This window comes from Salmo salar, chromosome ssa04 (assembly GCF_905237065.1).
Source record: "Salmo salar chromosome ssa04, Ssal_v3.1, whole genome shotgun sequence".
Lineage (NCBI taxonomy): Eukaryota > Metazoa > Chordata > Actinopteri > Salmoniformes > Salmonidae > Salmo > Salmo salar.
In genome coordinates, this window is record NC_059445.1 from 59,053,567 (window position 1) to 59,081,287 (window position 27,721).

At 41.7% G+C, this 27,721-nt stretch overlaps 2 protein-coding genes across 10 annotated transcripts in view; both read right to left on the reverse strand.

Annotated features, from left to right (window-relative positions):
• Nucleotides 1–18,891, reverse strand: LOC106603482 (AT-rich interactive domain-containing protein 5B). 3 transcript variants are annotated; one of them, XM_045717143.1, is made up of 14 exons: nt 18,761–18,891; nt 17,146–17,250; nt 16,798–16,888; nt 16,528–16,608; nt 13,381–14,771; nt 8,012–8,164; nt 7,619–7,726; nt 6,294–6,699; nt 5,871–5,989; nt 5,407–5,554; nt 5,148–5,200; nt 4,915–5,012; nt 4,438–4,603; nt 1–4,227 (listed from the first exon to the last, which is right to left on the reverse strand). In XM_045717143.1, the coding sequence occupies exons 5-14, from the start codon at nt 13,399–13,401 to the stop codon at nt 2,935–2,937; spliced, it is 2,565 nt and encodes an 854-aa protein (XP_045573099.1). In that variant the 5' UTR covers nt 13,402–14,771; nt 16,528–16,608; nt 16,798–16,888; nt 17,146–17,250; nt 18,761–18,891; the 3' UTR covers nt 1–2,934. The 3 variants fall into 3 exon arrangements, with proteins under 3 accessions (XP_045573099.1, XP_045573100.1, XP_014052714.2); XM_045717144.1 differs by having other exon boundaries at nt 16,798–17,250; nt 18,761–18,821; XM_014197239.2 differs by lacking the exon at nt 18,761–18,891 and having other exon boundaries at nt 16,798–17,951.
• Nucleotides 18,571–27,721, reverse strand: part of LOC106603421 (BRCA1-A complex subunit RAP80) — a 13,234-nt gene continuing 4,083 nt past the window's right edge. The window contains exons 9-21 of one of the 7 annotated variants that reach the window (XM_045717136.1): nt 27,363–27,418; nt 27,063–27,226; nt 26,875–26,930; nt 25,489–25,810; nt 25,230–25,311; nt 24,894–25,017; nt 24,609–24,693; nt 24,440–24,488; nt 23,815–23,880; nt 22,873–22,945; nt 22,640–22,785; nt 22,398–22,467; nt 18,571–18,966 (exon numbers count right to left, since the gene is read on the reverse strand). In XM_045717136.1, coding sequence (XP_045573092.1) covers nt 22,753–22,785; nt 22,873–22,945; nt 23,815–23,880; nt 24,440–24,488; nt 24,609–24,693; nt 24,894–25,017; nt 25,230–25,311; nt 25,489–25,810; nt 26,875–26,930; nt 27,063–27,226; nt 27,363–27,418 — 1,110 coding nt within the window. In that variant the 3' untranslated portion in view covers nt 18,571–18,966; nt 22,398–22,467; nt 22,640–22,752. Of the gene's footprint in view, nt 18,967–21,246; nt 22,530–22,639; nt 22,786–22,872; nt 22,946–23,539; nt 23,708–23,814; nt 23,881–24,439; nt 24,489–24,608; nt 24,694–24,893; nt 25,018–25,221; nt 25,312–25,488; nt 25,811–26,874; nt 26,931–27,062; nt 27,227–27,362; nt 27,419–27,721 lie in introns of those variants that run through there. The other 6 variants (XM_045717137.1, XM_045717139.1, XM_045717140.1 and 3 more) reach the window with 6 other exon arrangements.

Below are 27,721 nucleotides of genomic sequence, written 5' to 3' on the forward strand. Positions count from 1 at the left end.
CACATTTTATATGTTTAATAAGATTTGCTTGTCCCCCAAACACACATCCATTTATCTGGAAGGTCTCAGTAAATGGTTTGTGATTCCTGACACATGTAGGCCTAGCAGTTACCATAACACTTTCTCAAATTATAGCTGAAGGTGGGCATTTTGACACATGCCCAAGTGCATGGCCCATTGAAGCTCATATCTATTCAAGATCTCTGGGCTGTTCAATGATGGAATGTATCGGCAATGATCTGTTTAGCGCTGAAGCAAACTCAGCACTTACTTCTGTAGGCTAGGTAGAGTATCCTTCCTCCCCTTCAGGACTGTAGAATGCCTCGCCAGGCCTGTCACAGGACAGTGCTGGTGTTTTGTCACCATCTAGTAGTCATTTTAGGAAACTGCGGGTCTCTATACATCATGCCTCGTGAAAGAGTGACACAGTTTCATACACTAGAGGTGGTTCCCAGATAGATTAAAAATATTTCTGGGCTAAAACACAAGCTCAATGGAAAATCTCCAAAAAACAGATTTTAGTACAGGATTAGACTTAATCTGTGTCTGAATTTTTTTGTAAAACGCCCCTTAAAAGACTTATATACACTCATACAAAAATCTGCAACCCCCACCTTTTAACAGATACATCTTTAATATAAATATACAGTGTTAAAACAAAAATGGTTGAAATTACCATATAATCAATTGTCAGAGTACAGGAGTCAAGATGTGCATGGCACTGGTCTTACTCTCACATACAGCGAAAGGAATACCAGAGACAATGTCTGCCATGAGCAAGATGAGCTCAACTGATACACAGGTTTAAATAGAGATATAACTACATGACATTAACTCTGTAGCAGTTGTTCAAGTAATAAAGGGGGGGGGGGAGATAGGGGAAAAATAAAAGACAGTAGATCGGAGTCAACTGCAAATCAATTCCATATGCTATTTTTTCTTTTTCTAAGAATAGTTTAAAGACATTCTCTGGTACTTTGGCAACTAAGAAAGTATTTTGTAATCCTCCCACTTTGGGATGGATGTGTCAATGTGTAGTTCATACATGCATAATTTATGAGAAGAATTACTGTTTTACCTCAATTAGCCACAAAATCTCTAGTGGGCCAGTCCCTTAGCAATATGACAGCTACCAATAGGCTTGCCCAGTGATCTCCAATGAGGTTGCAGTGCGGGCCCAACAGCTCAGTGAGTGAGTGAGATTAATAGAGAGAGAGTGAGTGTGAGCAATGAAGTGGCGCACATATCTGCATATGTGACGTAGTACGCAATCTTCCGGGTCTACTTTTGGCTCATAAGTGCTACGTTCAGAACTACTGGCTAAAAAGTATAAAAAAGTAGCAGAGAATCTAAGTCCACCATAGTTGAATGAAGATGGACTCTTGTTCCCATTCCAGAAGTAGGTATACTCTGAACCAACTCTAACACAGTACCAGTCTGACCATCTGCAAAGCACTAAAGATACAAAATCAACTTAATATTATTAGTTGCATTATTGAATGTAAACATTTGATCTTAAACTCTAAATGATCAAAATAACATCAAAAAGCTACACAAACAATAATTTAATTAAATCCCTAATCTCTATTCAACTTGATAAGGAATTTACCACACCAAAATTGTGTGTAGCTCAACTACAACATTTTGCCAACTCACCCAATGTGGCCCTTTCACCAAAGGTACGCTGCCTGTTTTATACATAAAGAAATATATCAGGCTGCAATGAGGATAGACACTCAACACTAACAGGATGAACCACAAATAGCTCAGATTTTTGATCCAGATATATCATAAAGATATATCAACAGGGATATATCTTTAAAATTATTTAGAAAAATCTATAAAGCACAACTGAAAACTTGTACTCTCTCTATTGAATGAGTTATGAAAGGCCTTTGGTTCTTGAAGTCAATAGAATTCCCCTGCTACTCTAAAACAGATCGGAGTACACCCCAGGTCCATACACAAGATACAATATACCAGACATACTGGGGTCAAACTCTGATCAAGGCACCAAGGACTAAAAACCTCAAGTGGTGTCAGCATTGTTTCTCTAAACTAGACACAAACATTAAAATACCCAAAAAATTGGCATCAGAGGAAATATTCATAAATGACTGCCTCATAAAAGAAAGAAAAAAAGGAACAAGTACAGTAGGTGTGCAAATCCTGTCAGTGTTAAAGACTCGCAAACAGGAAGTACAAATAGGACTCAAACACTGTTTCCTGTGGTGTATTCATTAGTGCACATTGTAGCAAAGCATTTTGCAATGGAAAAATGTTTTGCAATGACAACTAGAGTTTCTATTGTACAAATTCAGATAGGTCCTTTCCCATTTGGCAATGAATACACCCCTGGCTGTTGTACTGTGTGAATGACACGAAATCAGAGCGCAACAGATGTAAGGCACATCTTTTATCCAATCCTTTTCAGGAAATTGGTGAATTGTTGTAAAAACCTCTGCACTCTAATTTTTGTGTAATAAAGTTAGAAGCACGAAAGTTGTATGATGCATAGTACTATACAGAACAATATAATGGTGTCATCTAAAGGCAATGGCAGTGTTTCAAAGTGTGTGTGTGTGAGTCGTTACAGAGTTTAAAGGATTAGTCTTTGATTGTGTGTTTGACAGTATCCTCCTATAAGGTAGAGTGGTGTAGTGATTGTTGGTGTTGGTCATGAGTCTGTTATGTGCAGTTGGGGTTTTGTGCAGGTGTTCAGGCAGCTTGGCTGGGCCTGGGTTGGGGGTAGGATAGGACTGGGCAGCCCTTTGATAGATGCCTCAACATCACATTCCATCTCCTCATCATCCATTGGCACCTGCTGGCCCCCAGAGTCACTGGCAGAGTGGGCTAAGGAATCCTCAGTCCCCTTCACCCTCTCTGATATGCCATCGCCCATCTTTATGATATTACACTGTTGTTCTATCCTCTCTAGTTTCCTCCCCTCCATCTCATCTTTCTCTGATTGCAGACAGAGCAGTCTTCCTCAGGCTCCACCAAGCTGCTCTCCCTCAGGTCCTCTTCCACCTTCACCTGGATTGCTGGCTCAGAGTCAGACGTCCTGCCCTGGTTCTCCAGGGGGGTGTCTCCCCAGGTCTCCCCAGACTTGGTGAGGAAAAGCTGGGTGGGTGTAGTAGAGGTGTCTGGGCTGGTGGTGGTTGTGGTGTGCTGGGGCAGCTCCAGGAGGAAAGCTCTGGCCCTGCTGGGTGAGCTCAAGTCCTCAGCCTCATCACACGACTCCACCCTACAACTTTTAGCTAAGGGGAGTGTGGAGTCACCATTATCCTGATCCCCTGAAGACATCCTGTAGTCAGTTTCATCAAAGGCAGATCTTTTGGTGGTGGAGCACTTGCTGAGGTTGAGGGGCAGGGCCTGCTCTGGGGGAGGGGTGGCAGGCAGATGTGGCTTGCTACTCAGGTCCTGGGATAAGACCTCCGACAGCCGCTTGGTGAAAGAGTGGAGCTGGGCCGGGCCCAACCGCGTACGCATCAGCTGGCGCACCTGCAGGCTGCAGTCCAGATCCAGCGGGAGGACCCGGAGAGGGGGCAGAGGAGGCCTGCTGCTACGGACCTTCCTGGTGCTGCTGCTGCTACCCCCCCACTGGGCTTCCTCATCCAGCCCGCACCCCCAGCACTGGTGGTGGGACTGATGGTGAGACTGGGGGTGGGGCTGGTTCCCATTGAGAAGGGTGGTGTTTGGGCTCCCTGTCTTGGCCTGGAGGTAAAGGCTGGAGGGCTGGTGGGAGGCAGGGTCCTGGGGGGTTAGACCAGGGGTGTCCAGGCTAGTGAGGCCCAGTCGGCTCCTAAAGAGATCAAGGGTACAGAGGCCTTTAGTGGGGCTGAATCCTCTGAAGGACCCCCCTGTGTGGAGCCTGGGGAGAGCAGGCAAGAAAGTGGCAGGAGACAGAGTGGGTGATGGTGCTGGAGAATCTCCGTTCTCCATCTTTACCTCCCTTTCGGTTTTGGGCAGGTGGAAGGGGGCAGACATGGGAGACAGGTCTGGGGTTAGTGGCAGGTTGGCCAGGTTTAGCCCCTGGAACACAGACAAGGACTCGAAAGAGGGGGCCTGGAGAGGGGGCTGGGCCCCAAGGTCCAGGCTAGGTTTAGCTGGGGGAGACAGGACCACTGGACTGGCCTTGGAGACTAGGTGTTTGACCTGGTTCTTTTTGCCTGGAGGTCTACCACGGCCTCTCTTCACTACCACGACACCGTCTGGAGAAATAGTCTAGTGAGAGAGATGCCATACATGAGGAATTCTCATTTTAGTCTCTATAACATCATAGAATACAATCATACATTCATTTACATCAGATTCAGATCAAAACAAGACATAACGAGTGGTGACTGCATATTAAATATCAAATGACTGACATCTACTGAGCAAGTCAAAAATTATTAACTGTATGTAGAGTGAGAGATTAGCAGACAGACTCACTGGAGGGGTAGGGGTTACAGTCTTCTCCTGGTTGGCCTCTGCTCCTCTCCCCTTCACCAGCGGTCTCCTCCCACTCATCCCCCTAACCCGGGTAGGCCCAGAGGATGCTGGGAGTTTTAGTTCTGCACCACCTCCGTTTCTGTGCTCCTCGTAAGGAAGAATCAGCCTGAGGGAAACACACAAAGCCAAAAGTTTCAGAATGAAAAACAAGTTTTGTAAGGAAACACCAAGGCCAAGAAGCCTCAACTGCTGGGGATTCCCATCAAGTACATTAACGGCATCATTCTAGAACTACAATCTTTTGAAAACTTTTTATGAATAGTTTCAGCCCTGACTCAGTTTCTCACAGCTGAAGCACGGGTAATAGTTGTGCACTTTAGTTATGAACATGGTTACCTTTTGTCACAAGAAAAATAGGCATGCTTTAGGTGGGGCACAATGTAAACTAGTCTGGCACCAGCAGTGTTCCTGCCTCACCTCTCATAGTGCCTCCGGGTGCAGGTGGCAGCGCTGGTGCTGCCCGGGCTTCCTCCTAGTTCATTATACACTTTCTTCCACAGACGCTGGGACGTCACCTACAGGAGAGATGGTAAAGAGTTAGAACTATTTATAAAAATGTAATTGTCTAAGTAATTTGCTCAGACATTGCGATCTATCCACTAGTGTATAAGATATGTGGCTGATAAAGAACGACGGCTTTCACTACTCACCCTCTCATGGCCCCCCAACTGTTTGACTACAGAGTACATGACAAACAAGTCAACTGTGGACACACACAGGTAAGAGTGTTAAAGCATAGCATAGGTCCTAAGAGCTGTGACTTTGACTGTCTGGTTTACATCACTGACAGATAAAGAGCTTGTTCAAAGACATAACCACATGATGGGAACATTTTATTTAGTTCCGTAGGGAAAACGCACTTTGTATTCAAAGTCTTTGGTATGAATATTAATGGTTGTTGTGACTCACTCTTCTTGAAGCCGAGGTTGGGCACCTTGCTGATGGGTGAGCCGCAGCGCTCCATGTAGCAGTAGAGTTGATCCAGGAACATCTGCTCCTCAGGGTGGGGGAGACAGCCCCCCTCACGTTGCATCTCCAAACTGCCCATCTCATTTTCCTACACGATACATAATGTTTTCAACCCTACTACATGTGGTAATGCTGTACAGTCCCATTTCTTTCTTTTTTCTTACAGTCCCACTTCAGTTGGTGTCCATTAACAAATTATGTGGAATTTTCATTTCTAAGAATAGTAACTACTTGGCATAAATAGTGTGTTGTGATGCATTTCATAACAAACAAAAAACTCAAGGTAATTACTAGGATATAAAGTGATTAAGTGAATATGAGGTTAATAATAAGACATCTGAAAGTAACTGGAAGAAGTTGGTATGTAGCCATAGCAAAACTTTATAGAACAAAACAAATTGTACCGTTATTCTTTCTATCCAGGACTCTGATTGGTTGAGTGCTGGTGGCTCCACAGCTTTCTGGCCTTCTGGCCTTCCTCTTCTCTTGAGGGGTCGCCCCTTCAAGCTGAGGGAGGTGCATCCTGGGAACGAGACACACATTTCACCCTAATTCCAAATAAGAAGAGAAGCATGTGCCCCAAAAAAATATTGTATTTTTGTATATCCCATAACTTCAGCACATTTTGTCCACAACATACAGTAAATTAGTCGGTCAATAAGATAAGTTTGATCTGGCATTAATTAATAAAAATTTCTTTGTCATCACATTTCAGATTCCATTGCACAATTAGATTCATAAAATCAAATCACTTTGGCCAATGGCCACACAATGGCCACATTTACAGTTCATCAACATAGAGAGATCAAGTTCCCCCAGCCACTCACCCAGCTGTGTCCAGACACTGGTGTTGCTATCCAGGGTGGGGTGGTTGAAGGTGTCCCTGCAGTAGAGGACCCGGGTGTTGAGTTGGGCCACCCTGATCCCCCCCAGGGCCAGCAGATGGGGATCCTGCAGCCCCAACACCACCCCGTCCTGAATGCGTCTCTGCAGGGAGCGGAAGCGGCAGTACTGGGGGTAGCTGAGCACCTTGACCCCCAGACGCTCACTCTCACCCTTCTCTTTGAGTGATGCTGGGGGTCCATTGGTAATGATGGGGGTAGGTTTGTGATGACTGTTGGTCTCGCTGGACTTCTGGCTTCCTCCTTTCCATCCTGGAGGTTCAGGACAGGTCCACCTCACCAGATCCTCCACCCGCACCACTATCTTCTTAGAGACGGCCAACACCTCATCCTGAGGAACACACACTCTTTAAATTGGTGCATACCGTAAAAGAAAGGGTCAAACATTTTAAGAATCAAGGAAATACTTCACATGATATAAGTCAGAGTGCCAATAGCCTGTGGCACATGAGGAGCCATCAGGCCCCCTACTCCTCCCAACACATTTGTTATTAACATAGGACTGTAGAGAAATAGGAAACAACTTTGGAAAATCTGGGACTCATAACAACTCATGATTTACATCACAGCAACAACCACCTGGGAAAATAAATACATCTCATGTAACTAGTCTTTGCCATACTTGTGCATTATTAAAACGGAAGGTTTAAAAAACCGACTTGAATGAAAATGCATTTAACTACACATGAATTGTCTAGGTTAATAACAAAATGTTTCACTTGAATGAGGGGAGAAGTGACACAACAATCTAAGGATTCCTGCTTAAAGTTATCGGTGGTTAAACAAGTCGGCTAAATGCCAGGCACACACAATCCATTATTACGTCAACCCAAGCCACATTTTTCCTAAGCAACAAATTATCTTGCACAATACAGTATGTCCTTTCATGAGTTAGGCTGTGTATGACATACTAGTCTAGCAATGACAGATATGGACTGTAATTTTGTGTGATTCTAAGTACTTCTACGTTGAACAGAGAAAATGACACCCACGTTCAGTGTTTACAGTAATGTAGATGTGAAAATGTATATCTTTTTCAGATTTGAATAGCAGAGTTGTGAAAATTATTGAAAAATCCTAAACGATGAAAAACGATATACACATTCATTCATTCTTTATACAAAAAATAAATATTTTCAATTAATCTATCAGTACCAAAAAAATAAACATTGTGAGGAAACACCAGACCCACACCCCTTGGTTGCCCCCAAATGATGTCTATATTATAGAGCTCAGTGCCCCCCCCTCACCTCTCCATGCTCTCTGGTCCTGCCCTTGGGAGTATCCTCAGGGAGGTAGTAGAGTCTGGAGCTGGCCAGTAGATGGCGTTGGGCCTGATCCTCCCACAGTAAAGTCACCTGAAATAAGAAATGCATAGTTATTTAGCAGATGCTTTTATCCAGAGCGACTTACAATTAATACGTAAGCAGTACATGTGACACAAGAAGGAATGAAACTCAAAACTCTGGGTCTTGTTTAGGAGGTTGCAATGTTACAGAACGCTCAAAAATCAGGTAGAAATCCTCAGTGAAGAACAGATTATTATGTATCCATCTGCAACGTTTTGCACATTTCACCACCCTGAATACACCCTGGTATGGCAAGTATCATGCGCTAACTAACGGAGCTATGGGAAGTCGTACCTCAGCAATGCACACAGGTTCTTGGGGGCCACAGCGGACATAGTAGAACTCCCCCAGTTTCCAGACCAGTGCAGGGGCCCCGGCCAAGGCCCCACAGCTCACTGACTTATAGAAGGCAAAGGATCCACGCAGGCAGGAGGGAGCACCTAACCACTGAGAGCAATTTTCACAAAAAAAGAAAGAGCGGTTAGAGTCATTTAACCATTCCCGTCTGTTCAATGTGACTAGGCATGTGATTTGAATCAACCTCGGACCATAATGTACACTGAACAAAAATATAAAAAACGCAAAATGTAAAGTGTTGGTTTCTTGAGCTGAAATAAAAGATCCCTGAAATGTTTCATATGCACAAAAAGCTTATTTCTCTCAAATTTGTGCACACATTTTTTTACACCCCTGTTATTGAGCATTTCTGCTTTGAAAAAGATCATCCATCCACCGGACAGGGGTGGCATATCAAGAAGCATGATCATTACACAGGTGCACCTTGTGCTGGAGGACAATAAAAGGCCACTAAATGTGCACTTGTGTCACACAACACAAGGCCACAGATGTCTCAAGTTGAGGGAGTGTGCAATTAAAATAAAATGTTATTTGTCACATGCACCAAATACAACAGGTGTAGACCTTACAGTGAAATGCTTACTTACAAACCATAACCAACAATGCAGTAAAAACTACAAAAAAATAAGAATAAGAAATATAAGTAACAAATAATTGAAGCGCAGCAGTAAAATAACAATAGCGAGGCTATATACAGGTTCATGCTGACTGCAGGAATGTCCACCAGAGCTGTTGCTCTGATAATTGTATGTTCATTTCACTATTATAAGCTGCTTTCGTTTAACAGCAAAACCATGTGTACTGTCACCATTTATTTTCAGCAATTATACTGGGAGCAATAGCACTGTGACTATGTCTTGTACAGCCCAACTGACATCTGCTACATAAATCAACTTCATTTAAAAAGAAAATACTTCATTTGATTAGTTCAACTAACTTGTGCCCCTCACAAATGTCTAACAGACAAGGAAAGCATCATTTAAATGTCAAAGTTTGAATTAAATATAGATGTTATTTATCCCATCAATGTGTATAAACTGACTATCAAACACAACTCTTTACACACAGACACCCCTTCACATTACAGAAATTATTAATTTGGCCATGAACATACACCTTCAGATTCCACCCAATGTTCTTGGCAAAGGCCTGCATTACTCACCATTTATCAACATTAGTTAATATGTACAGCGCATTCGGAAAGTATTGAGACCCCTTCCCTTTTTCCACATTTTGTTACGTTACAGCCTTATCCTCAAATTGATTAAATATATTTTTTTTAAATCATCATTAATCTACACACAATACCCCATAATGACAAAGCGAAAACCGTTTCAGAAATGTTTGCAAATGTATTTAAAAAAATCAAAAATAGAAATGGATTATTTAGATAAGTATGCAGATCCTTTGCTATGAGACTCGAAACTGAGCCCAGGTGCATCCGGTTTCTATAGATCATCCTTGAGATGTTTCTACAACTTGATTGGAGCCCACCAGTGGTAAATTCAATTGATTAGACAGGATTTGGAAAGGTACACACCCGTCTGTATAAAAGGTCCCACAGTTGACAGTGGATGTCAGAGCAAAATCGAAGGAATTGTCCGTAGAGCTCCGAGACAGGATTGTGTCGAGGCACAGATTTGAGGAAGGGTACCACAACATTTCTACTCTATTGAAGGTCCCCAAGAACACAGTGGCCTCCATCATTCTTAAATGGAAGAAGTCTGGAACCACCAAAACTCTTCCTAGAGATGGCCACAAGACCAAACTGAGCAATCAGGGGAGAAGGGCCTTGGTCAGGAAGGTGACCAAGAACCTAATGGTCACTGACAGAAGGGAGAACTTTCCAGAAGGACAACCATCTCTGCAACACTACACCAATCAGGCATTTATGGTAGAGTGGCCAGACGGAAGCCACTCCTCAGTAAAAGGCACATGAAAACCCGCTTGGAGTTTGCCAAAAGGCACCCAAAGGAGAAACAAGAGTCTCTGGTCTGATGAAGCCAATATTGAACTCTTTGGCCTGAATGTCAAGCATCACATCTGGAGGAAATCTGGTACCATCCCTACTGTGAAGCATGGTGGTGGCAGCATCATGCTGTGGGGATGTTTTTCAGCTGCAGGGACTGGGAGACTAGTCAGGATCGAGGGAAAGATGAATGGAGAAAAGCACAGAGATCCTTGATGAAAACCTGCTCCAGAGCGCTCAGGACCGCAGACTGGGGCGAAGGTTCACCTTCCAACAGGACATCGACCCTAAGCACACAGCCAAGACAACGCAGGAGTGGCTTCGAGACAAGTCTCAATGTCCTTGAGTGGCCCAGCCAGAGCCCGGACTTGAACCTGATCAAACATCTTTGGAGACCTGAAAAATAGCTGTGCAGTGACACTCCCCATCCAACCTGACAGCACTTGAGAGGATCTGCAAAGAAGAATGGGAAAGCTCCAAATGCATGTGCCAAGCTTGCAGCGTCATACCCAAGAAGACTCGAGACTAATCGCTGCCAAAGGTGCTTCAACAAAGTACTGAGTAAAAGGTCTGAATACTTATGTAAATGTGATATTTCAATTTTTTTTTTTTATACATTTGCAAAAATGACTACAAACCTGTTTTTCCTTTGTCATTAAGGGGTATTGTGTGTATATTGACAAGGATTTTTTTAAATCCCTTTTAGAATAAGGCTGTAACGTAACAAAATGTGGAAAAAGTGAAGGGGTCTGAATACTTTCCAAATGCACTGAACAAAAATAAACGCAACATGCAACAATTTCAATAATTTTACTGAGTTACAGTTCATATAAGGAAATCAGTCAATTGAAATAAATGTATTAGGCCCAAATCTATGGATTTCTGGACAGGGATGTAGCCATGGGTGGGCTGGGGAGGGCACAGGCCCACCCACTAGGGAGCCAGGCCCAGCCAATCAGAATTAGTTTTTCTCCCACGAAATGGCTTTATTACAGACATGAAACAGGAGTATTTCTCAGTTGTCAGGGTGGCTGGTCTCAGCCGATCCTGCAGGCTTAGAAGCCGGATGTGGAGGTCCTGTGCTGGTGTGTTTAGATTTGGTCTGCGGTTGTGAGGCCGTTTGGACATACTGCCAAATTCTCTAAAACGACATTGGTAGAGAAATTAACATTCAATCCTCTGTTGGACATTCCTGCAGTCAGCATGCCAATTGCACGCTCCCTCAAAACTAGAGACATCTGTGGCATTGTGTTGTGTGACAAAACTGCACATTTTACAGTGGCCTTTTATTGTCCCCAGCACAAAGTGCACCTGTGTAATCATGCTGTTTAATCAGATTCTTGATATGCCACATCTGTCAGGTGGATAGATGATCTTGTCAAAGGAGAAATGCTCACAAACAGGGATGTAAACAAATTTGTGCAAAACATTTGAGAGAAATACGCTTTTTGTGCTTTATGGAAAATTTCGGGGACCTTTTATTTCCACTCATGAAATATGGGACCAACACTTTACATGTTGCATTTATATTTTTGTTCAGTATAGTTTGCACAGTCTATGTCTCTATGCGTGAGTGACCTCGCTGCAAGTGGCCATAAATTACAATGGCTAAATACAGTGCCCTTCTGCTCGCCACTCTAGCATCATGCCACTTTAGCGTTACCATTCACCAAAACACATTCCAAAGTATTAATCTACTTAGTAGGCAACTCATAGATATGGGCCTCCAAGCATATTCTATTGTCTTTTTGGAGGGGTATAAAATAAAAACTATACAATTTATCTATGCAAAAAAAAAAAAACATTTTGGGGTGTTTCATCCAAAACTATGAAGAAAAGTGCTGTAATAATGTTTAATTTCTATAAAGTTTTTTTTTTTTTACTCTGAAGGCCTAATCTAAAAAAAAAGAATAGGTCGGTCCATTATCTATGTTCAGGGTCTTCTAAAATTAACACCCCTGTAGGCCTATTATAGGGCCTAGCCCAGATGCCTAAATGCGGAAATGTCTCAAATTCGCACCCCTCCCCACCCCCTCTTGTGGACAACCCCGTCCCCTACCTAGTGTAGCAGGAACAGAACACGTTGATCACTTGGCCAACTAGTGGTGAAAATTAAGTAAGGTTGATTCTACAATAAAGCCACAAAATATAAAAGACTGGGCTTTACATTTTTGGAGTGGATTTTTAAATAGAAACACTAACCAACAGATAGGATTACGTCAATGCTCGTGATGGCTTTAGATTGGCACTGCTGTTCCAGGAAGAGAGGAACTAATAGAAAATGTGTTCTATCTGCAAAAGAACATTATGTGACCTTGGATATCATAATATACAAATGATCGTTAACACAATATTACAACATTCTAAGGGGTACAAAAGTACATTATTGGATTTATTTAGAACAGAGGAGGATCCGAGGGACATATAATATTAATGTAGAGAAAACTATGCTTGCCAGGCCTATAACTTAAATACCATCACGAATGATATAACTTTAATATTTCTGATATTAAATATAAAACCAATGTAGGTTTATTGTTATTGAAGTCTTTCAATTCGACAGAAACAAAATCATCCTGTGCGTTTTTGTAGGCCTGGTATGATACAATCAAAAATAATCATCACAATTTCAAGTAAAAAGTACAACGATTTCCATCACGAAAATCCTCATTCCGTTCTGAGCAATACCAAATACACACGACATAACGTCGGCGGTTTTTTTCTATCCATATGTTGGCTATTTGTTCGATAAATATATTGCTCCACCTAGTTGCATCGATGATGTTGTAATCTTTAATATCACGTCACTGTAAATTTAAGATATTTGTTTTCGAATTATTCAAAACACGGTTAAGTTACACCATTGTTTTAGTTGAAAAACAAAATAATCTTAATATTGTCGAATCGTCAGATAAACGTTCTTTAATGTGGGGGTGGGGGTAAAAAACGTAGGTAGTCGACACGACACAAAGAAATTAATCATTAACAGGAAGAAAATATAGAAATATTGAAGTTGAATTACATTGCAAACGCTGGCAAATAAAATCGTGAAACCATGTTAGCGAAATTTGGGGCTTTCAAAAATCATAGCGAGCTATTTTCTCCACTGGAAAGTTGTGACTCATTCAGCTAAGTTGCAATTGCAAGACTTGTTAGCTTGATAGGACAATCAAGTCTACATTCTAAACAAAATTACAGACTTGAAAACCGGCAAACTGATATCAAATTAAGACCGAAATAGTCTTTTTATTCCCGATGTCAACAGGTAAAAATGGCATGTGTGCGCATAGAAAAATTACGATTTATTTCTAAACAATATAGTGAGTGTCAGTTTTACCTGTATTGCATTCTGCTCCATTGCAGCCCCACATTCCCTTATTCCCTCTCGAAGCCCCCTATCAAGTTACACAGCCGGGTACTCACCGGCACACAACAAATGCACAAGAAAAGGCTCCTCGTTTTTTATCAAAATAGGACAGGATCTAGGTGTGGCCAAAACTGTTTGCGAGAGTAGCCTAACTTATTGTTAATATGAAAGTGGATATTTTTAATGAGAGGACATTTTTCCCATTCTGAAATCATTGTTGTTCATGCTTATAAATGTCCTTATTTTATTTTTCACGATGGTGTTGCATCAAATTGAAATTTAGTAACAGTGTAGCCTAATATCAATCTTTGAGCTGGTCAGTCCGGCTCCTCGGGTATAACCATGGTACCGACATGGAGACAAACGCCTGGTGATCATTTTAAGTAATCGTGACTTGTATTTTACACTATACCACACTGGGAGAAAAGGTGAGCAAAGACAAGCACGTGATAGGTGTTATGGCTTAAAAAGTGCAACATAACTACTAGCCTACTGGGGGTGCAGGGAAATGTACAGTGCAACATTGTATCAATATCAAATGCTAGCCATTTTCATTTGCAATACATTTTGAACAACATAACACGTGTTCAGAAAGGTGTCTGTTGTTTAAGAGTGACTGAATATTCTAAAGTTGTATAATTTTGCTGAAAACATTGATTTAATGACCTGATCTTCCTCTGTACAGTTTCTCCAACAGGAGTGAGCATGTGTCTCTTTCCATTCTGTGGAACTTGGCTTGACCATGAAATTCAGAGATTTTTACTTCAAGACAAATTGTATTACCAAGCTGCCATTCAAATATAGCTGCAGTGATGTCCAAGTATCAAATATCTGGTATAGAAATATACTAACAATACAGTGCGATTTTACCCATTAAAAGTTTTCTTGTATAAAATAATGTAACATTTCTTATACATAATACATATTTCACACAGAAGTTTCAGAAAAAAGGGAATTTCCTCACTGAAAGTTAACCATGTACAATAAAACAAATATAAAAAAATAAATAGCCTACGCCTACTATAAAAAAGTTGACCTTAATGAATTCATTACTTTCCATACAGTAGGAGAAAGTGAGTGAGCTGTTTAGCATGTACCGTACAACAAAAGCATTTGAGGTGGCCATTTTTATGGGGCTCCATTTCAAGTAGTCTTTCCACTCTGGCCTAACACATTCATTAATTTTCATCTTCCTCATCCTCCTCTGCTGTCCTCTAACAGTCGGGGCTACATGGCCAGCTTCTGTGCCACCGCCGTTACCATGGCAGTGCCCTTTTCCGCTGCCATCCTCCGAGACGAGGAAAGTGATGTCACAGTTAGGGACCAGAATTCTTACGGTCTACTGGAGCTGCTTACTGAAGCTGGAGGGAAGAGAAACAGGGGGATAACAATGTTGAGAGAGACAGGGAGATAGTCAAATCAAAGTATGGCTACCTGCACACCTGATACTGACATTGCACTGTCAGGAGGACCAAAGGAGTGAATAAGAGAGATACAATCTCCATGGACAATTGGAAAATAACTATTCTATTAAATAATTTTCCATCATGTGAAATTCCTGCATTTAGACAAACAGAGTGGAAAGGCAGGGATAAGGTTGAGGGAGGGGTGTAATTAACTTTAGGATAGTGGTTAGACCGACATATTACTGAGATTCAGTGACTTGTGAATATGCTGAGGAAACAAAGGCAGGAAATCCACATTGTTATTATGGCAGCACAAGAGGATATTCTCCATTCAAGAATATAAAAAGCAGGATTTATCTGTAACTTTCCACTTAAACTGAAATAACCCTGTGGATAATTTCATAACATTTCTGAGGTGAACGTATTTTTACCATATATCGTAACGACAATATCACAATATAGTTTTGGCGCTAGTTGCCTGTACCGGCACCAAAATTCCAGTATTTTTCCTTCATAACTAGTTCTTCAGCTTCTTTTTAATGAGGGAGCTAATTTGTTTTCAGCACTAACAATATTTCTATGACTGATCAAAGCTCATTTTCTCATGTCCCTTTGCAGCAGACATATGGTGAGCAATGTTAGGAACGTTAAATTGCCCAAAAATTCCAGTATCGAATTGCAATACATCATATCGGCACCTAAGTATTGTGATAATATCGTATCATGAGGTCCCTGGCAATTCCCAGCCCTTCCATTTCTAGTCGATTTTATAATATATAGTTGTAAAGACAGTTGCACTCATTTCTCTCAATCTTACCCAGTAGTAGCTTCTGTATTATGTAGCACATTGATTTAAAAAAAATAACTGCTAAATTTAGGATCTGTGTAACTAGAGATATGACACATAAGAGCATGGTGTGTCAGTCACTATCTCCAGAGATGAATCTGGTCTCAAAGCTGTCCTGGACAAAGTCACAAAACAGTTAAGTACACAGATAAATTGACCAGGGTGAATGAGGTTTGGCCTGTATTCGGCAAATGAAAGTCAAGAGAGTCAAACATAGAAGTTATGTATTTTTATTTACTTTAGCTACGTACTTTTGACTGCTCATTAATTTGGTGGAGAAACACATACGCATGCACGCCTGGGTTGAGTAAATGTCGATCCACCACCAGGTCAAACTCAGTTTGGATGTCCCATCGTCTACAACACCCCCCAACCCTTGTCGGTCACCTTTCGGTTTCTGACCCAATGCTCCTACCTGCCAGGCTACCTGTAAATACATACATCCTCCCTGCCCACTCTCTTCATGTTCTTTATCTAATCCACGTAACATGCGTTTGTCCCCATCCCTGGGGAGGCAGAGAATCTTACACAGAAATGAACGCAACATATTGCATGCACACACACAAAAACGCAAACAAAACCTAGTTGCTATCATCTCCAGCAGAGGGAGCCATTGCATTGTGGAAGTGCTAGAAATCGCACTAAACTACATGATATGTTTCAAGATAGGACTCCATGGTTATCCTTGACATCCCTAACATTGTGGCAAGCAATTTGTAATAACATGACTTATATATGGTTACTACAGTCACCCTCTCCTTCACTTGCTAGGCTAAATGGGGCATCTTGTGCCTTTATATGTGTTCTTTCCTCTAATGCTATGTTTGCAGTAGTGTGGCTGCAGTACAGATAGGTACTACCTACCAATGATCATGTCAATCTCACAGCTCTGGTCCCTGTATCTACAGCTCATCATGGTCCCCACAGTGTCATTCACCATTGCAACTGAACCAAAGTCATAGTCCAAGGGGGAGAAAGAAAGACAGAAATAAATTAACTGGTATAACAACTTATTTTATAGGCTCTACTAATGTAGTAATAACATTCCAAATGCATATCCCATCAAAATATTAGAAATATTAGTTTATTAGAAAGTGGTGGTAGTTGGATGGTAAAAGAGGCCTACAGACTCACCTCTCTGCTGTGGATGGCTTCTCTCAGTAGCCTGACCACGTCCACTCCTGAACAGTTAAAGAAAGCCTTTGGTCCAACGGATCAGGATACTCTGGAAGTCGAGGTCACAGACAATGAGTGAGATTTGACCATCATTTACTATTAGCCCTTGACTTTTTCTGACAAAGTTGTCAAATAGACTGTCCAAACAAGTGTAAAGACAATTAAATGTTCAAACGTCATGACTCTGAATTAGTCCAATGTTGAGAAGTAACCTGGGCTTGGTATTTTCTACTAATATCAGTCCTGGCTGCATGTATGGATCCTTTGTGGGTGCATGTGTTTGTGTGTGTTGGCTGACTGATGAACCTTGTCGATGTCTTTCTGCTCGAAGGAGAAGGTACAGCCCAGAGGTAGCATCTGATCCTTCAGCTCCAGGAACTCAGCCAGGCAGGCCGCAATGTGGTAAAACCACTGGACAGGGAAAGACATCACAATGAGTCAACATTTTACAACGGAGTGTGAAAATCCAAGAGACGGGTCTGAAAGGGGATTCATACCTATGCAGGCTGGGGAATCGTATGCGGTTTCTCTAGAAACTGAGCATGGCTTTCAGCCATCAAAAGCTGGCAAAGTCACAGCCCACATGAGTCACCAAGATGTATTACCTTGAGTATGTCTAAGTTAAATTCTCTGACTTGTGTTTTCCTGATCAGTCACATGAGTGGTTTAAAAAGGACTTTGTGGCTGACAGACGGTTTTCCAGGCAATGTCCCATATTTGTAGTTTGACTTAAAATGAACCATTGAGACACGGTAGTGATGACACCATAGGCCTTGTTGATCTCTGCACCAGACAGGATGCTCTTGCCAGCATACTTGGGGTACAACATGTACGCTGCGGCGTGTATGGGCTTCAGGCAGAAGTCTTCACGCTTTTTGATGTGTTTCAGAACTGCAGTTTCCTCTGCTTAGAGCAACAGTGAAGTGGGCAGGGCAGTAAGGATTTATCTTACATCTGCAAGCAGAGTCTGAACATCAGACAGGATAGCATTATCTCCCTCAATCCGCGCAATGGCTACTGCTATAGGTTTCAGGAATTTCAGGCTGCTTACCACTCTCTCCCAAAATACATCATCCAGGAGGATCCTCTTGATGGGGCTGTCCATATCAGCAGACTGTGATATGGTCATTTCTTGGGGAGACTCCTTCCCCTCCAGGAGACTGTCAAACATGATGACAACACCACCCCAACGGGTGTTGCTGGGCAGCTTCAATGTGGTGCTCTTATTCTTCTCACTTTGCTTGGTGAGGTAGATTGCTGCTATAACTTGATGACCCTTCACATACCTAACCATTTCCTTGGCTCTCTTGTAGAGTGTATCCATTGTTTTCAGTGCCATGATGTCCTTGAGGAGCAGATTCAATGCATGAGCAGCACAGCCAATGGGTGTGATGTGAGCAAGCAGCCTTCATGTTCACAGCGTTGTCTGTCACCAGTGCAAATACCTTCTGTGGTCTAAGGTCATTGATTACTGCCTTCAGCTCATCTGCAATGTAGAGACCGGTGTGTCTGTTGTCCCTTGTGCCTGTGCTCTTGTAGAATACTGGTTGCGGGGTGGAGATGATGTAGTTAATTATTCCTTGCCCGCGAACATTCGACTACCCATCAGAGATGATTGTAATACAGTCTGCTTTCTCTATGATTTGCTTGACCTTGAACTCTGTTGAACTCTGCATCCTGCAAATTAGTAGATAAAGCATGTCTGGTTGGAGGGGTGTATGCTGAGCGAAGAACACTCCGAAATCTCTTCCAATACACATTGCCTGTGAGCATCAGAGGTGAACCAGTTGCATACACGGCTTGAGCAAGACATTTATCCGTATTTCTCTGACTACGTTCCTCTACTGAGTCAAAAACACTTCTGATTCAGGAGGACCATGAGCTGTTGCTATTGATAAGGTGTTTGATTCATCATTTTCACCTTGAATAGAAGTAGAGGGACTTTTGTCAGAGGTTGCTTGTTGTGAGCGCTGGGGGAGCTTTATGCACTTGGCCAGATGATTCTGCATCTTTGTTGCATTCTTCACATATGATTTGGCACAGTATTTGCAAATGTACACAGCTTTTCCTTCTACATTAGCTGCAGTGAAATGTCTCCACACATCAGATAGTGCCCGTGGCAGATTCCTGTAAAGATTAGAAGAAAAAAAGTGTATAAAAACTAAACAAATACAATTCTATGTACAGATAAATAGTTAAGCAGTTAGATTAAACAAATTCTTTGTAAGATAAATGTTTTAAAATGAAACATGTATGGAAACAGGTAAATTAACACTTCTCAGTTAGCAGGCTCAAGCAAGCTAAAACCCACATGGTAGCAAAAACGAACAGGCAGAAATTGTTAAGTTAGAAATGATTTAAACACATTTTGCTGCAGGATACTATTTACTAGTTAACAAAAGATATTGTATGTTATAAAATATATTTACCCCACCTAGTACTGAAATAGTACTGAAATCAAAACTTCCCAGAAAGTATTTAGTCCTAGGCTCAGACAGTGTAGTAGTGTGGGCTCAATAGCATCTCATTAGTGTGCAAGATCTTGAGAATCAGCTGTACATGGGATAGAAGACTGCACTGCACATGTGATGGAAGAATGCACTGTGCATGCAGAGGGTTGCAATTCCATTGAATTGGAGATATTTTGGTTAAACTATGCCTCAAGACCTAGAATTGCCTTTGTGTATCCCACAAAAAAAGGTTCACTGTTATAAGCTAACTTTATTGATGAATTTAAGCAAAATTCCCAACATTCCCGGGCTTAACTTCCCATGGAAAAAGTTTCCCCACTCTTTGCAACCCTAGTCTCCACACACCTAGGCTATTGATGTATTCAAGACAGGGCCATTTTTATTGATCTCAGATTCTCAGTGTCAAAGTTGGCTGTCATTTCGATCATTTGTGAGCTATTACAAAAAAATCTGCAAAGGTCTTCTGTCATCTAAAATTATTTCTAAACACATTTCATGCAATTATATAAGGCCTCTACTGCTTTGTTATAAACATTTTTTTTTTTCTTTGTGCGTTCCTGTACCTCAGAGCCTCCCCAGGTCACCCCTCCTGGGCTCGCTTTTTGTTCCCGGTACCTCCCAATTTACAAATTAAGCACTGAGTAAATTGGTTAATAGACCAATGACAAAGACAGTTCCAAACCTCTCTGCCAATAACAGCTAGTTTTCTTTTCCCCTTTCCACTCAGACCACTCCCAGAAAGTCCTAGCAAAATTCTTGCTTGACATTTACATTTAACATTTAAGTCATGTAGCAGACGCTCTTATCCAGAGCGACTTACAAATTGGTGGATTCACCTTATGATATCCAGTGGAACAACCACTTTACAATAGTGCATCTAAATCTTTTAAGGGGGGGTTAGAAGGATTACTTTATCCTATCCTAGGTATTCCTTAAAGAGGTGGGGTTTCAGGTGTCTCCGGAAGGTGGTGATTGACTCCGCTGTCCTGGCGTCGTGAGGGAGCTTGTTCCACCATTGGGGTGCCAGAGCAGCGAACAGTTTTGACTGGGCTGAGTGGGAACTGTGCTTCCTCAGAGGTAGGGAGGCGAGCAGGCCAGAGGTGGATGAACGCAGTGCCCTTGTTTGGGTGTAGGGACTGATCAGAGCCTGAAGGTATGGAGGTGCAATTCTCCGTCAGAAATATTCCATCTCCAGTGAAAGTCATGTATCATTTTAAGTTGACTGGATGAATCCCTAGATCCTACTTTTCTGTTCTCTTCAAATATGATACTTTAATCTTAAATCAATGTTGTAAAGCAGATCTGCTCATGGCAACGTTGATATCTTTTCAGGAGGCACCCAGCCCTATACTTACATCTTAATTCATCCAGGTTCAATTAGGTCTCCCTTGTTAAATATATTTGATCTCAATGAAACCTGGATAAATAAAAGGTTAGATTAAAAAACTTATAGCAATGTCCTTGACTTGAAACATGGACTAATTGACGATTTTATTAGGGGGTGTAAACTGACCTACACGTCAGAAAACAGGCAAAAAAGTTCCACAGGAAAGGAACTGCTATTGTTTGGGTGGAACACAGTCAGCCATAAAAAAAATATTATAGACCTCTGAAGATAGAAAATCCTCTAAAATGTTTCTTTCTTGTTTGGGGCCTGCCTGGCAGAGTAGTGGCATGCCCTCAACGTTCCGCCCTGTTGAAATACCTTCGACAAGTTTCAACATTCATCCCTGCTGTTTTTTTACTGTCACTGGTTCCTTCTAGGGTTGGGATACTCGTTAGTATCGTGGAAAGGAAACAAAATGCAAAGCAGATTTAACTTCTTTAGGAAAACAGCCCGAATGTTGGAAACAAACATCATTATGTTGTCATCCAGCATCACATTTATTTATTTTATTTTCCAATAGGTAGCCTAGTGGTTAGAGCGTTGGACTAGTAACCGAAAGGTTGTAAGATTAAATTCCAGAGCTGACAAGGTAAAAATCTGTTGTTCTGCTCCTGAACAAGGCAGTTTTAAATTAACCCACTGGCACAGCCTCTGCATCTGAGCTCATTGCTGCTCATGGTTTTGCGAGGAACGTGGATGGATTCTCTGTTTCTTCTTCTGCGACACTCTCCGCTTTCACACTAACTTCAGTTATTTTCCTGAGGTCTCTCTCGGAGTTAAAATTTGAAGGTGTTAAAATCTTAGTGTGGAGGTGAGTGTTATTCTAGTGGAGTTAACACCAGTGGGATAAATCAAGTGTGAATCAACACCGTGTGGTGTTGCTACTCAACTGAGTCGAGTTCATTTCTGTTAACTCTGAGTGAAAAAGATGTACTAGGGAGGGGCCTCAACACATTTCCCAGCATGCTTTGTTGCAGGTTGATTTTTAGAATAGTACTACACAGACATAAATAACAAATCTAAACTAATCCCCCCAAAAATTAAAAATAAATGTACTAATCCAATCTGTATGTGGTTAGATGGTTTAGGTATTCTTCATTAGCTAGTACTTTACCATAGCAGTCATTCTGAATGCTGGTTGTGGGTGATAAAAATCGTTGAATATCCTCCCTCTGGCAGGATTCCAATAGGAATTACAAATCACTTCAAAAACCAGCATATTGTGACTTGCAGATTTTATATGGCCCTTGAACCAGGATCATCAGACCACAATATTGGGGGAAAACTAGGCCTTACGAAATGTATAATATATCTACATAAATAGTTCACTTTAATTAAAAAACATTCACTCAGGCAGTGACTTAATGTTGACTGCAAAACCATGTCTTTGTTACTACCAAACACAGTCATGGGTGGGTATCACTAACATTCACTTGAAATGCATGCTGGGAAATATGCAAATAATGCTCTACACCCTACAACGCTAAAACAACACTGCAAGAATGACTGCAAAACTACTAAGTGTTATTTTAAGTCAGAATTTGCAACACCACGGTGTTACAGACCCAACACTCTTAGGCTGTTAGTTTGTCAACACTTTGAAAAGTGTTAGTTTTACACTCTTTCGGTGGGTCACATACACACACAAATAAAGTGTTACATTTAACACTGTGGGTCAACACTCGCATGTTAACACATACCTTTCCAGAAGTATCAACCTCCTCAAGGATGGTGAAAACATCTTTCATGCTGCTGATCCTCCTCTCATAACTTCAAATAGAGGACATGTAGGTTAGTCCCTCCCAGGTCTAGTGCCAGGAAGTCACCAGTCTCTGTTGAAGCCAACCAGAGTAGTTTCCACCTTCCTTGAGTATACAAAATTCAGTCCACATAAAAGACGCTTTCGCGGGACCACATCGAGACCATGTCTCTTATAACATACCTGTTCCATTAGGTGTGGTCCTCACAAAGGTGGGAAGCATCTTAAGAGGAGCCTTTTGGTGTCTTCGCCCAGTCATTCATTCAGGTCTTTCTGCAGGTGAGATGACACCTCTCCTAGGTCCTCATCCTACTCAGAGACACTTTCCCCTGCAGAGGAAGGATGAAACGCAGCGGTAAGGTCACACACAGCAGGTGTACCATGTGGAAGGTATCTGCAGATATGCATATGCTGACTTGGTCTGAGGAATCCTGGCTAAGTTTGGCCCTCTTGGTCTTCTTGCTGCTCATCTGGGAGGATATAGAATCACTGGAATGGTACACAGATGGCAAAGAGCTGTAAGATTAATAGCAGTGTTAACTGTACTTCTATAGCACATTCCATGGATTGAATCACTTACAACTTGATATGCTTGTAGTGTTGGCAGAAGAAAGTACACGTTTTCAGCATACTTTGGAAATAAATACTTCAAGCAACATCAGGTGTAAATAGCCCTACCATATACTTGATATACCATAAAACAAAAACAAAATTAACTCGACAGAACGTACCTAAATTCACTACAAAATAAATTTAAGAAATGTTTACCTGCAATTGACAATCAGTCCTCTTGTAATAATTGTTTACACTGGTAGCACTGTATTTCTATGACAATCATACAGCCAGTGGCACTGATGAAGGCTGCTGTAACCTGATATTTTGGAGGGGGGAGAACTACAACCCAATAATGTACAATGAGGACGGTTTGGTATGCATGCATTCTTTTGGTTGGTCTGCAAAAGTGAATTGACTCTACATAGATTTCTGTATGTATTACTGCAAGAAATAGTTTCGAACTACACATATACCTCATGACATCCACATAGTAACAATCCAACAAACATGTCTCCCAAAGAAAGTAGATAAAATAAATCAGTATAATTTAATACCATATTAATAACACACATTTTTGTCATTCAATTCAGTGTAACAAACAATACAAATAAAAGATATGCAGGGGTATAAAAAGTGGTTGACAGTAATTTACATTTTTTTGTAAACTATTGTTTTAATCTCTCTCTTTGGCTGGGCCTGGAGGAGGAAGAGGAGGTAGAGGAAGAGCATTGGCGTTAGAAGTCGATAAGGCAGTCTGTGGCTTCTGAGACAGGGGTGAAGGATTGGATGGGCGAGGTGCTCACTCTGAAACCTGGGGCGCGTCTCCTCTTCCCCCAGATTCTGCTGTGTCCAGATCATCAATCAGGCCACTGGAATAAAAGTAACACAGTTATACAGAGCAGGGTCATGTTCATTGGTGTAGACCGTAGGAAAACATTATGCAACGGAGAGTGAAAATTTGCATTTCATATTGGACAAGTGCAGGTGTAACATGCACACTGTTATACAGAGAAGTTATGGGCTTGAGAGGTAGATTGATGATATATAGTTACAGGAGTGCTGTGGAATCCCCAATCAAGTGTAGACCAGCACTAAACGCTGCAGTCTGCTTACTACCATCTCATATTGACTCAAAAAGTCATTTTTTATGAACTACTAAACCAGCAGATAATGGCAAATTAATAACTACTTAAATAGGGGTATACTAACAGCCTTAGTCCACTATGGACAACTATGAAGTCTTATAAGCATGTAATAGACTTGCTATGATGCTTCAGAGAACTAACTATCAGGGTATATCTTTGACAGACAAATAGGGTCCGCTTATCAGACTCCCCTCCCCATGTCACCGGGGGTTGGTACTACAGTAACGGTCAAATGGAGTTTCCCCCAAAAGAATCCATCACTATTTCCTGTTGTTTTGCTTACCTTTGTTGGTTATTGAAGGTGGTATCACATGGTTCAGCCTCAGCAGTCCCTAGAAAGAGACCAAATAGTGTGAAAACATTGGCTCTCCTTTTCTCCCATTCAAACATGGTGGAAAGAGGCTTCAGGAAAGTGTAAAACAAGCCAATGACAGAAAGTTAGAGTACAGTACCTGAATATATATGCTCTGTCTGGTCCAGAGCACTGAGCAAGTCTCCACTCTGGAAGATCGTCACACAGACAGAAGACCAGAAGAGCTACAGTCATTTAGCAGTCACTCTTATCCAGAGTAACTTGAAGTCATTGCATTCAACCAAGTTTAGTAAGAAAAAACAACCACATATCACAGTCACTGCAAGTAGACCCTTCTTTGAAATAGCTGCTATCAGCAGAATCAGTGCCAGGAAGAAGAAAAAAAACAAGTACTAGTGTGTGTAGTACTGCTAACCAGGAGTACCTGTCCGTCTCTGGGTGCAGCCTTGGAGACCTCTTTGTTCTTGATGCAGTCCTCTACATGCTTCTCATGGTCCTTGAGAGGATATAGTTGCTGATACAGGAAGCACTTCTCTCCCTGTACCACCCTGCCGTGGAGACAACACACGTAGAAAAGGTATGAACATCATTTGCTTGTCTTCCATTAATTCATATGTGTTAACATGTACAGGCATTGCAGGAAGGGGGAGTAAGGGACATTTACTTTCAACACCTTAGGATGGGACACACAACAAAATCCCAAAGTAACCCGAGTAAGACGTGCTGCTAGACCAAGGTAAATGCTGTCATACCTACTTACTTGCCAGAGCCAGAAGAGCTGGGCTGCTCCTCTCCAATGATCTCTCCCCTTCTGGTCCTCTTCCTACGAGCCTTGACTGAAACTACATATCAACAGGACTGTTTTACTGTATGTACATCAGTCCTGAAGTAGTATAAAATACCATTTGTGGGTACTGTGAAATTTGGCGACATTGACAAGTTAATAATTTTCAGCATGCTGGTCTGCTGTGCCTACTCAGAATCAGATGTATTGTCCTACAACAGGAAAATGGTATCACCCTGCAAGTGGCTCTCCTCTGCCATTTCCTCCTCCATGATACCGGTGGTCCCGTCACAGTAGGCAGCGTGCATCTCAATCTCCGTCAGGGGGAAGAGACGCATGCACATGGGACAGTCCATGCTGGGGCTCCGAGGGAAGGCAGGCTCTGGAATATCCTCCTCCATCCGAACATCCTCTCCTACAGCAGGGATCCCCACAGGGCTACTCCTCCGCCCCTCCTCCTCTCCAACCACCAACATCCCCTCTTCACGCTGTTCCAGGGGACGGGGTGATGAAAGAAAGGTCTGGATCTGAGGAAGGGACTGGCTCTCTGGCTGGGGCTACAGGTTGCCAAATCAATCAGACATCAACAATCCTCTTCCGAAAACTTCTGAAACCCTACCTCTTCAAAGAGTACTTTAAATAAATCCCACAATGCCCCCCACAAAAAAAACTGCACTTGTCTTTTCCTGCTAGCACTGACTTTGCTGATAACTTCGAGGGAAAATGTACTTCCTACGACTGATACGTGGTTGTCTCACCTAACTATCTTAAGATGAATGCACTAATTGTAAGTCTCTCTGGATAAGAGCGTCTGCTAAATCAGGGGTTCCCAAACCTTTTCACTCAGGCCCCCCTTCCTGCATTGGGGAACCTCCCACAACCCATATTTCCATAGGTCCAAGCACTGTTCATGACACAAACTGTTCACACCCATTTTGTTGGCGGAGAGGACATTTTGCAAGTTTAAAGCTTATTTCCTGCAATTCTACACATTTTGTCATGGGGTGCAGAGAACATTTTGCAGCTTAAAGCAAATTTTCTTGATTCTATACATTTTGCCATGTCTCATGTGTATTCATGTCATATTTGAGTGACAAACATCACAACAAAATGTATAGGGTAACAATCTAGCTAAAAAACGCTACCTGACATGGGTTAGTTGATCTGGACATTTGACAAGTTATAAACAGCTCACTAAGGTATGCAATGATAAGAGGAATACTGATGATGCACTCCCCAATTTCGAAATAGTACCTTGTGCATTCGATTCTACTATTACAACTTTCAAGAGTAAGTTGAAAGCCGGACAGAGTTTTCTTTTTGGAGGGGGGGACCCCGAGGTAAGCACCACAGTTTGGGAACCACTGTGCTAAATGGCTAAAATTTTAACCATAGCCTCACAATTCTATGCACACACCCATTATTTCTAGGTGTTGGGTAAAAGAAGGAGAATCATTCAGAACCGTAGTCAAAATGCTCTACACCTGCATTACTTGCTGTTTGGGGTTTTAGGCTGGGTTTCTGAACAGCACTATGAGATATCAGCTGATGTAAGAAGGGCTATATAAATACATTTGATTTGATGTATGAGTGTCTTTGGTAGTGTTGAAGTGACTCTAACCTGTGCAGGGCTGGTGACAATGAGGTCTTGAGTGCTGTCGTCACTGAGTTGGGTCTCTGCCATCAGAAACAACAAGGAGAAGTAGCAACATGACAATTACAGCTAGATATGAAGCTCACAACATTAATTATTCAAATGTAACCATATATACCTACTGGTTTATGGAATAATTACATAATTTCTTATACCTGGAACTTCTAAGCCTCCGACATCCACTTCTTCCTCCTCCCTCTTCTCTCCACTCTCTTTATCATCCATCTTTTCTTCCTTCTCGTCTTCCTCCCTCTCCTCCAGTAAATCAGGCAGTTGTTTTTCTGCTAGTCTTTCCTCTTCTCTTCTAAGGCCAAGTCTCCTGATAAAATGAGAAATCAACTTTGAATTCTTTATACTTTTTTTCATTCTTGTGCACAATTAATACACTTGTATCATTGAGATTAAAGACAACCTAGGTCCATAGTGTATGATTTAGCAGTTTACGCCTCCCTTACCGTTGAAGTAGAACTAGCTGACTGGTATCTGCATGAAATACAGGGGAGGGAGATTTCTATGGGAAGACAAAACAAAGACAAATTTGCTGGGGGAAAAACATCAAGTGGATTGACCTTTCTACATAACAAAATGTGTCTATCCCAAAAAGACACACACTTAAGCCCGTATTATAATAACACATTGGGATTGTAAATTGTTGATAGTGCCATCTGGTGGTTAGATAGTGTAACAAGGAACTTTTAGTAAGTACTGTAGCACCATCAGAACCTTTGATATGATTGACATGATTTTTTCACAAAAAATATAAATATATATATATTAATACAGCCTACGAAAATACATAAATGCATTGCTCCAA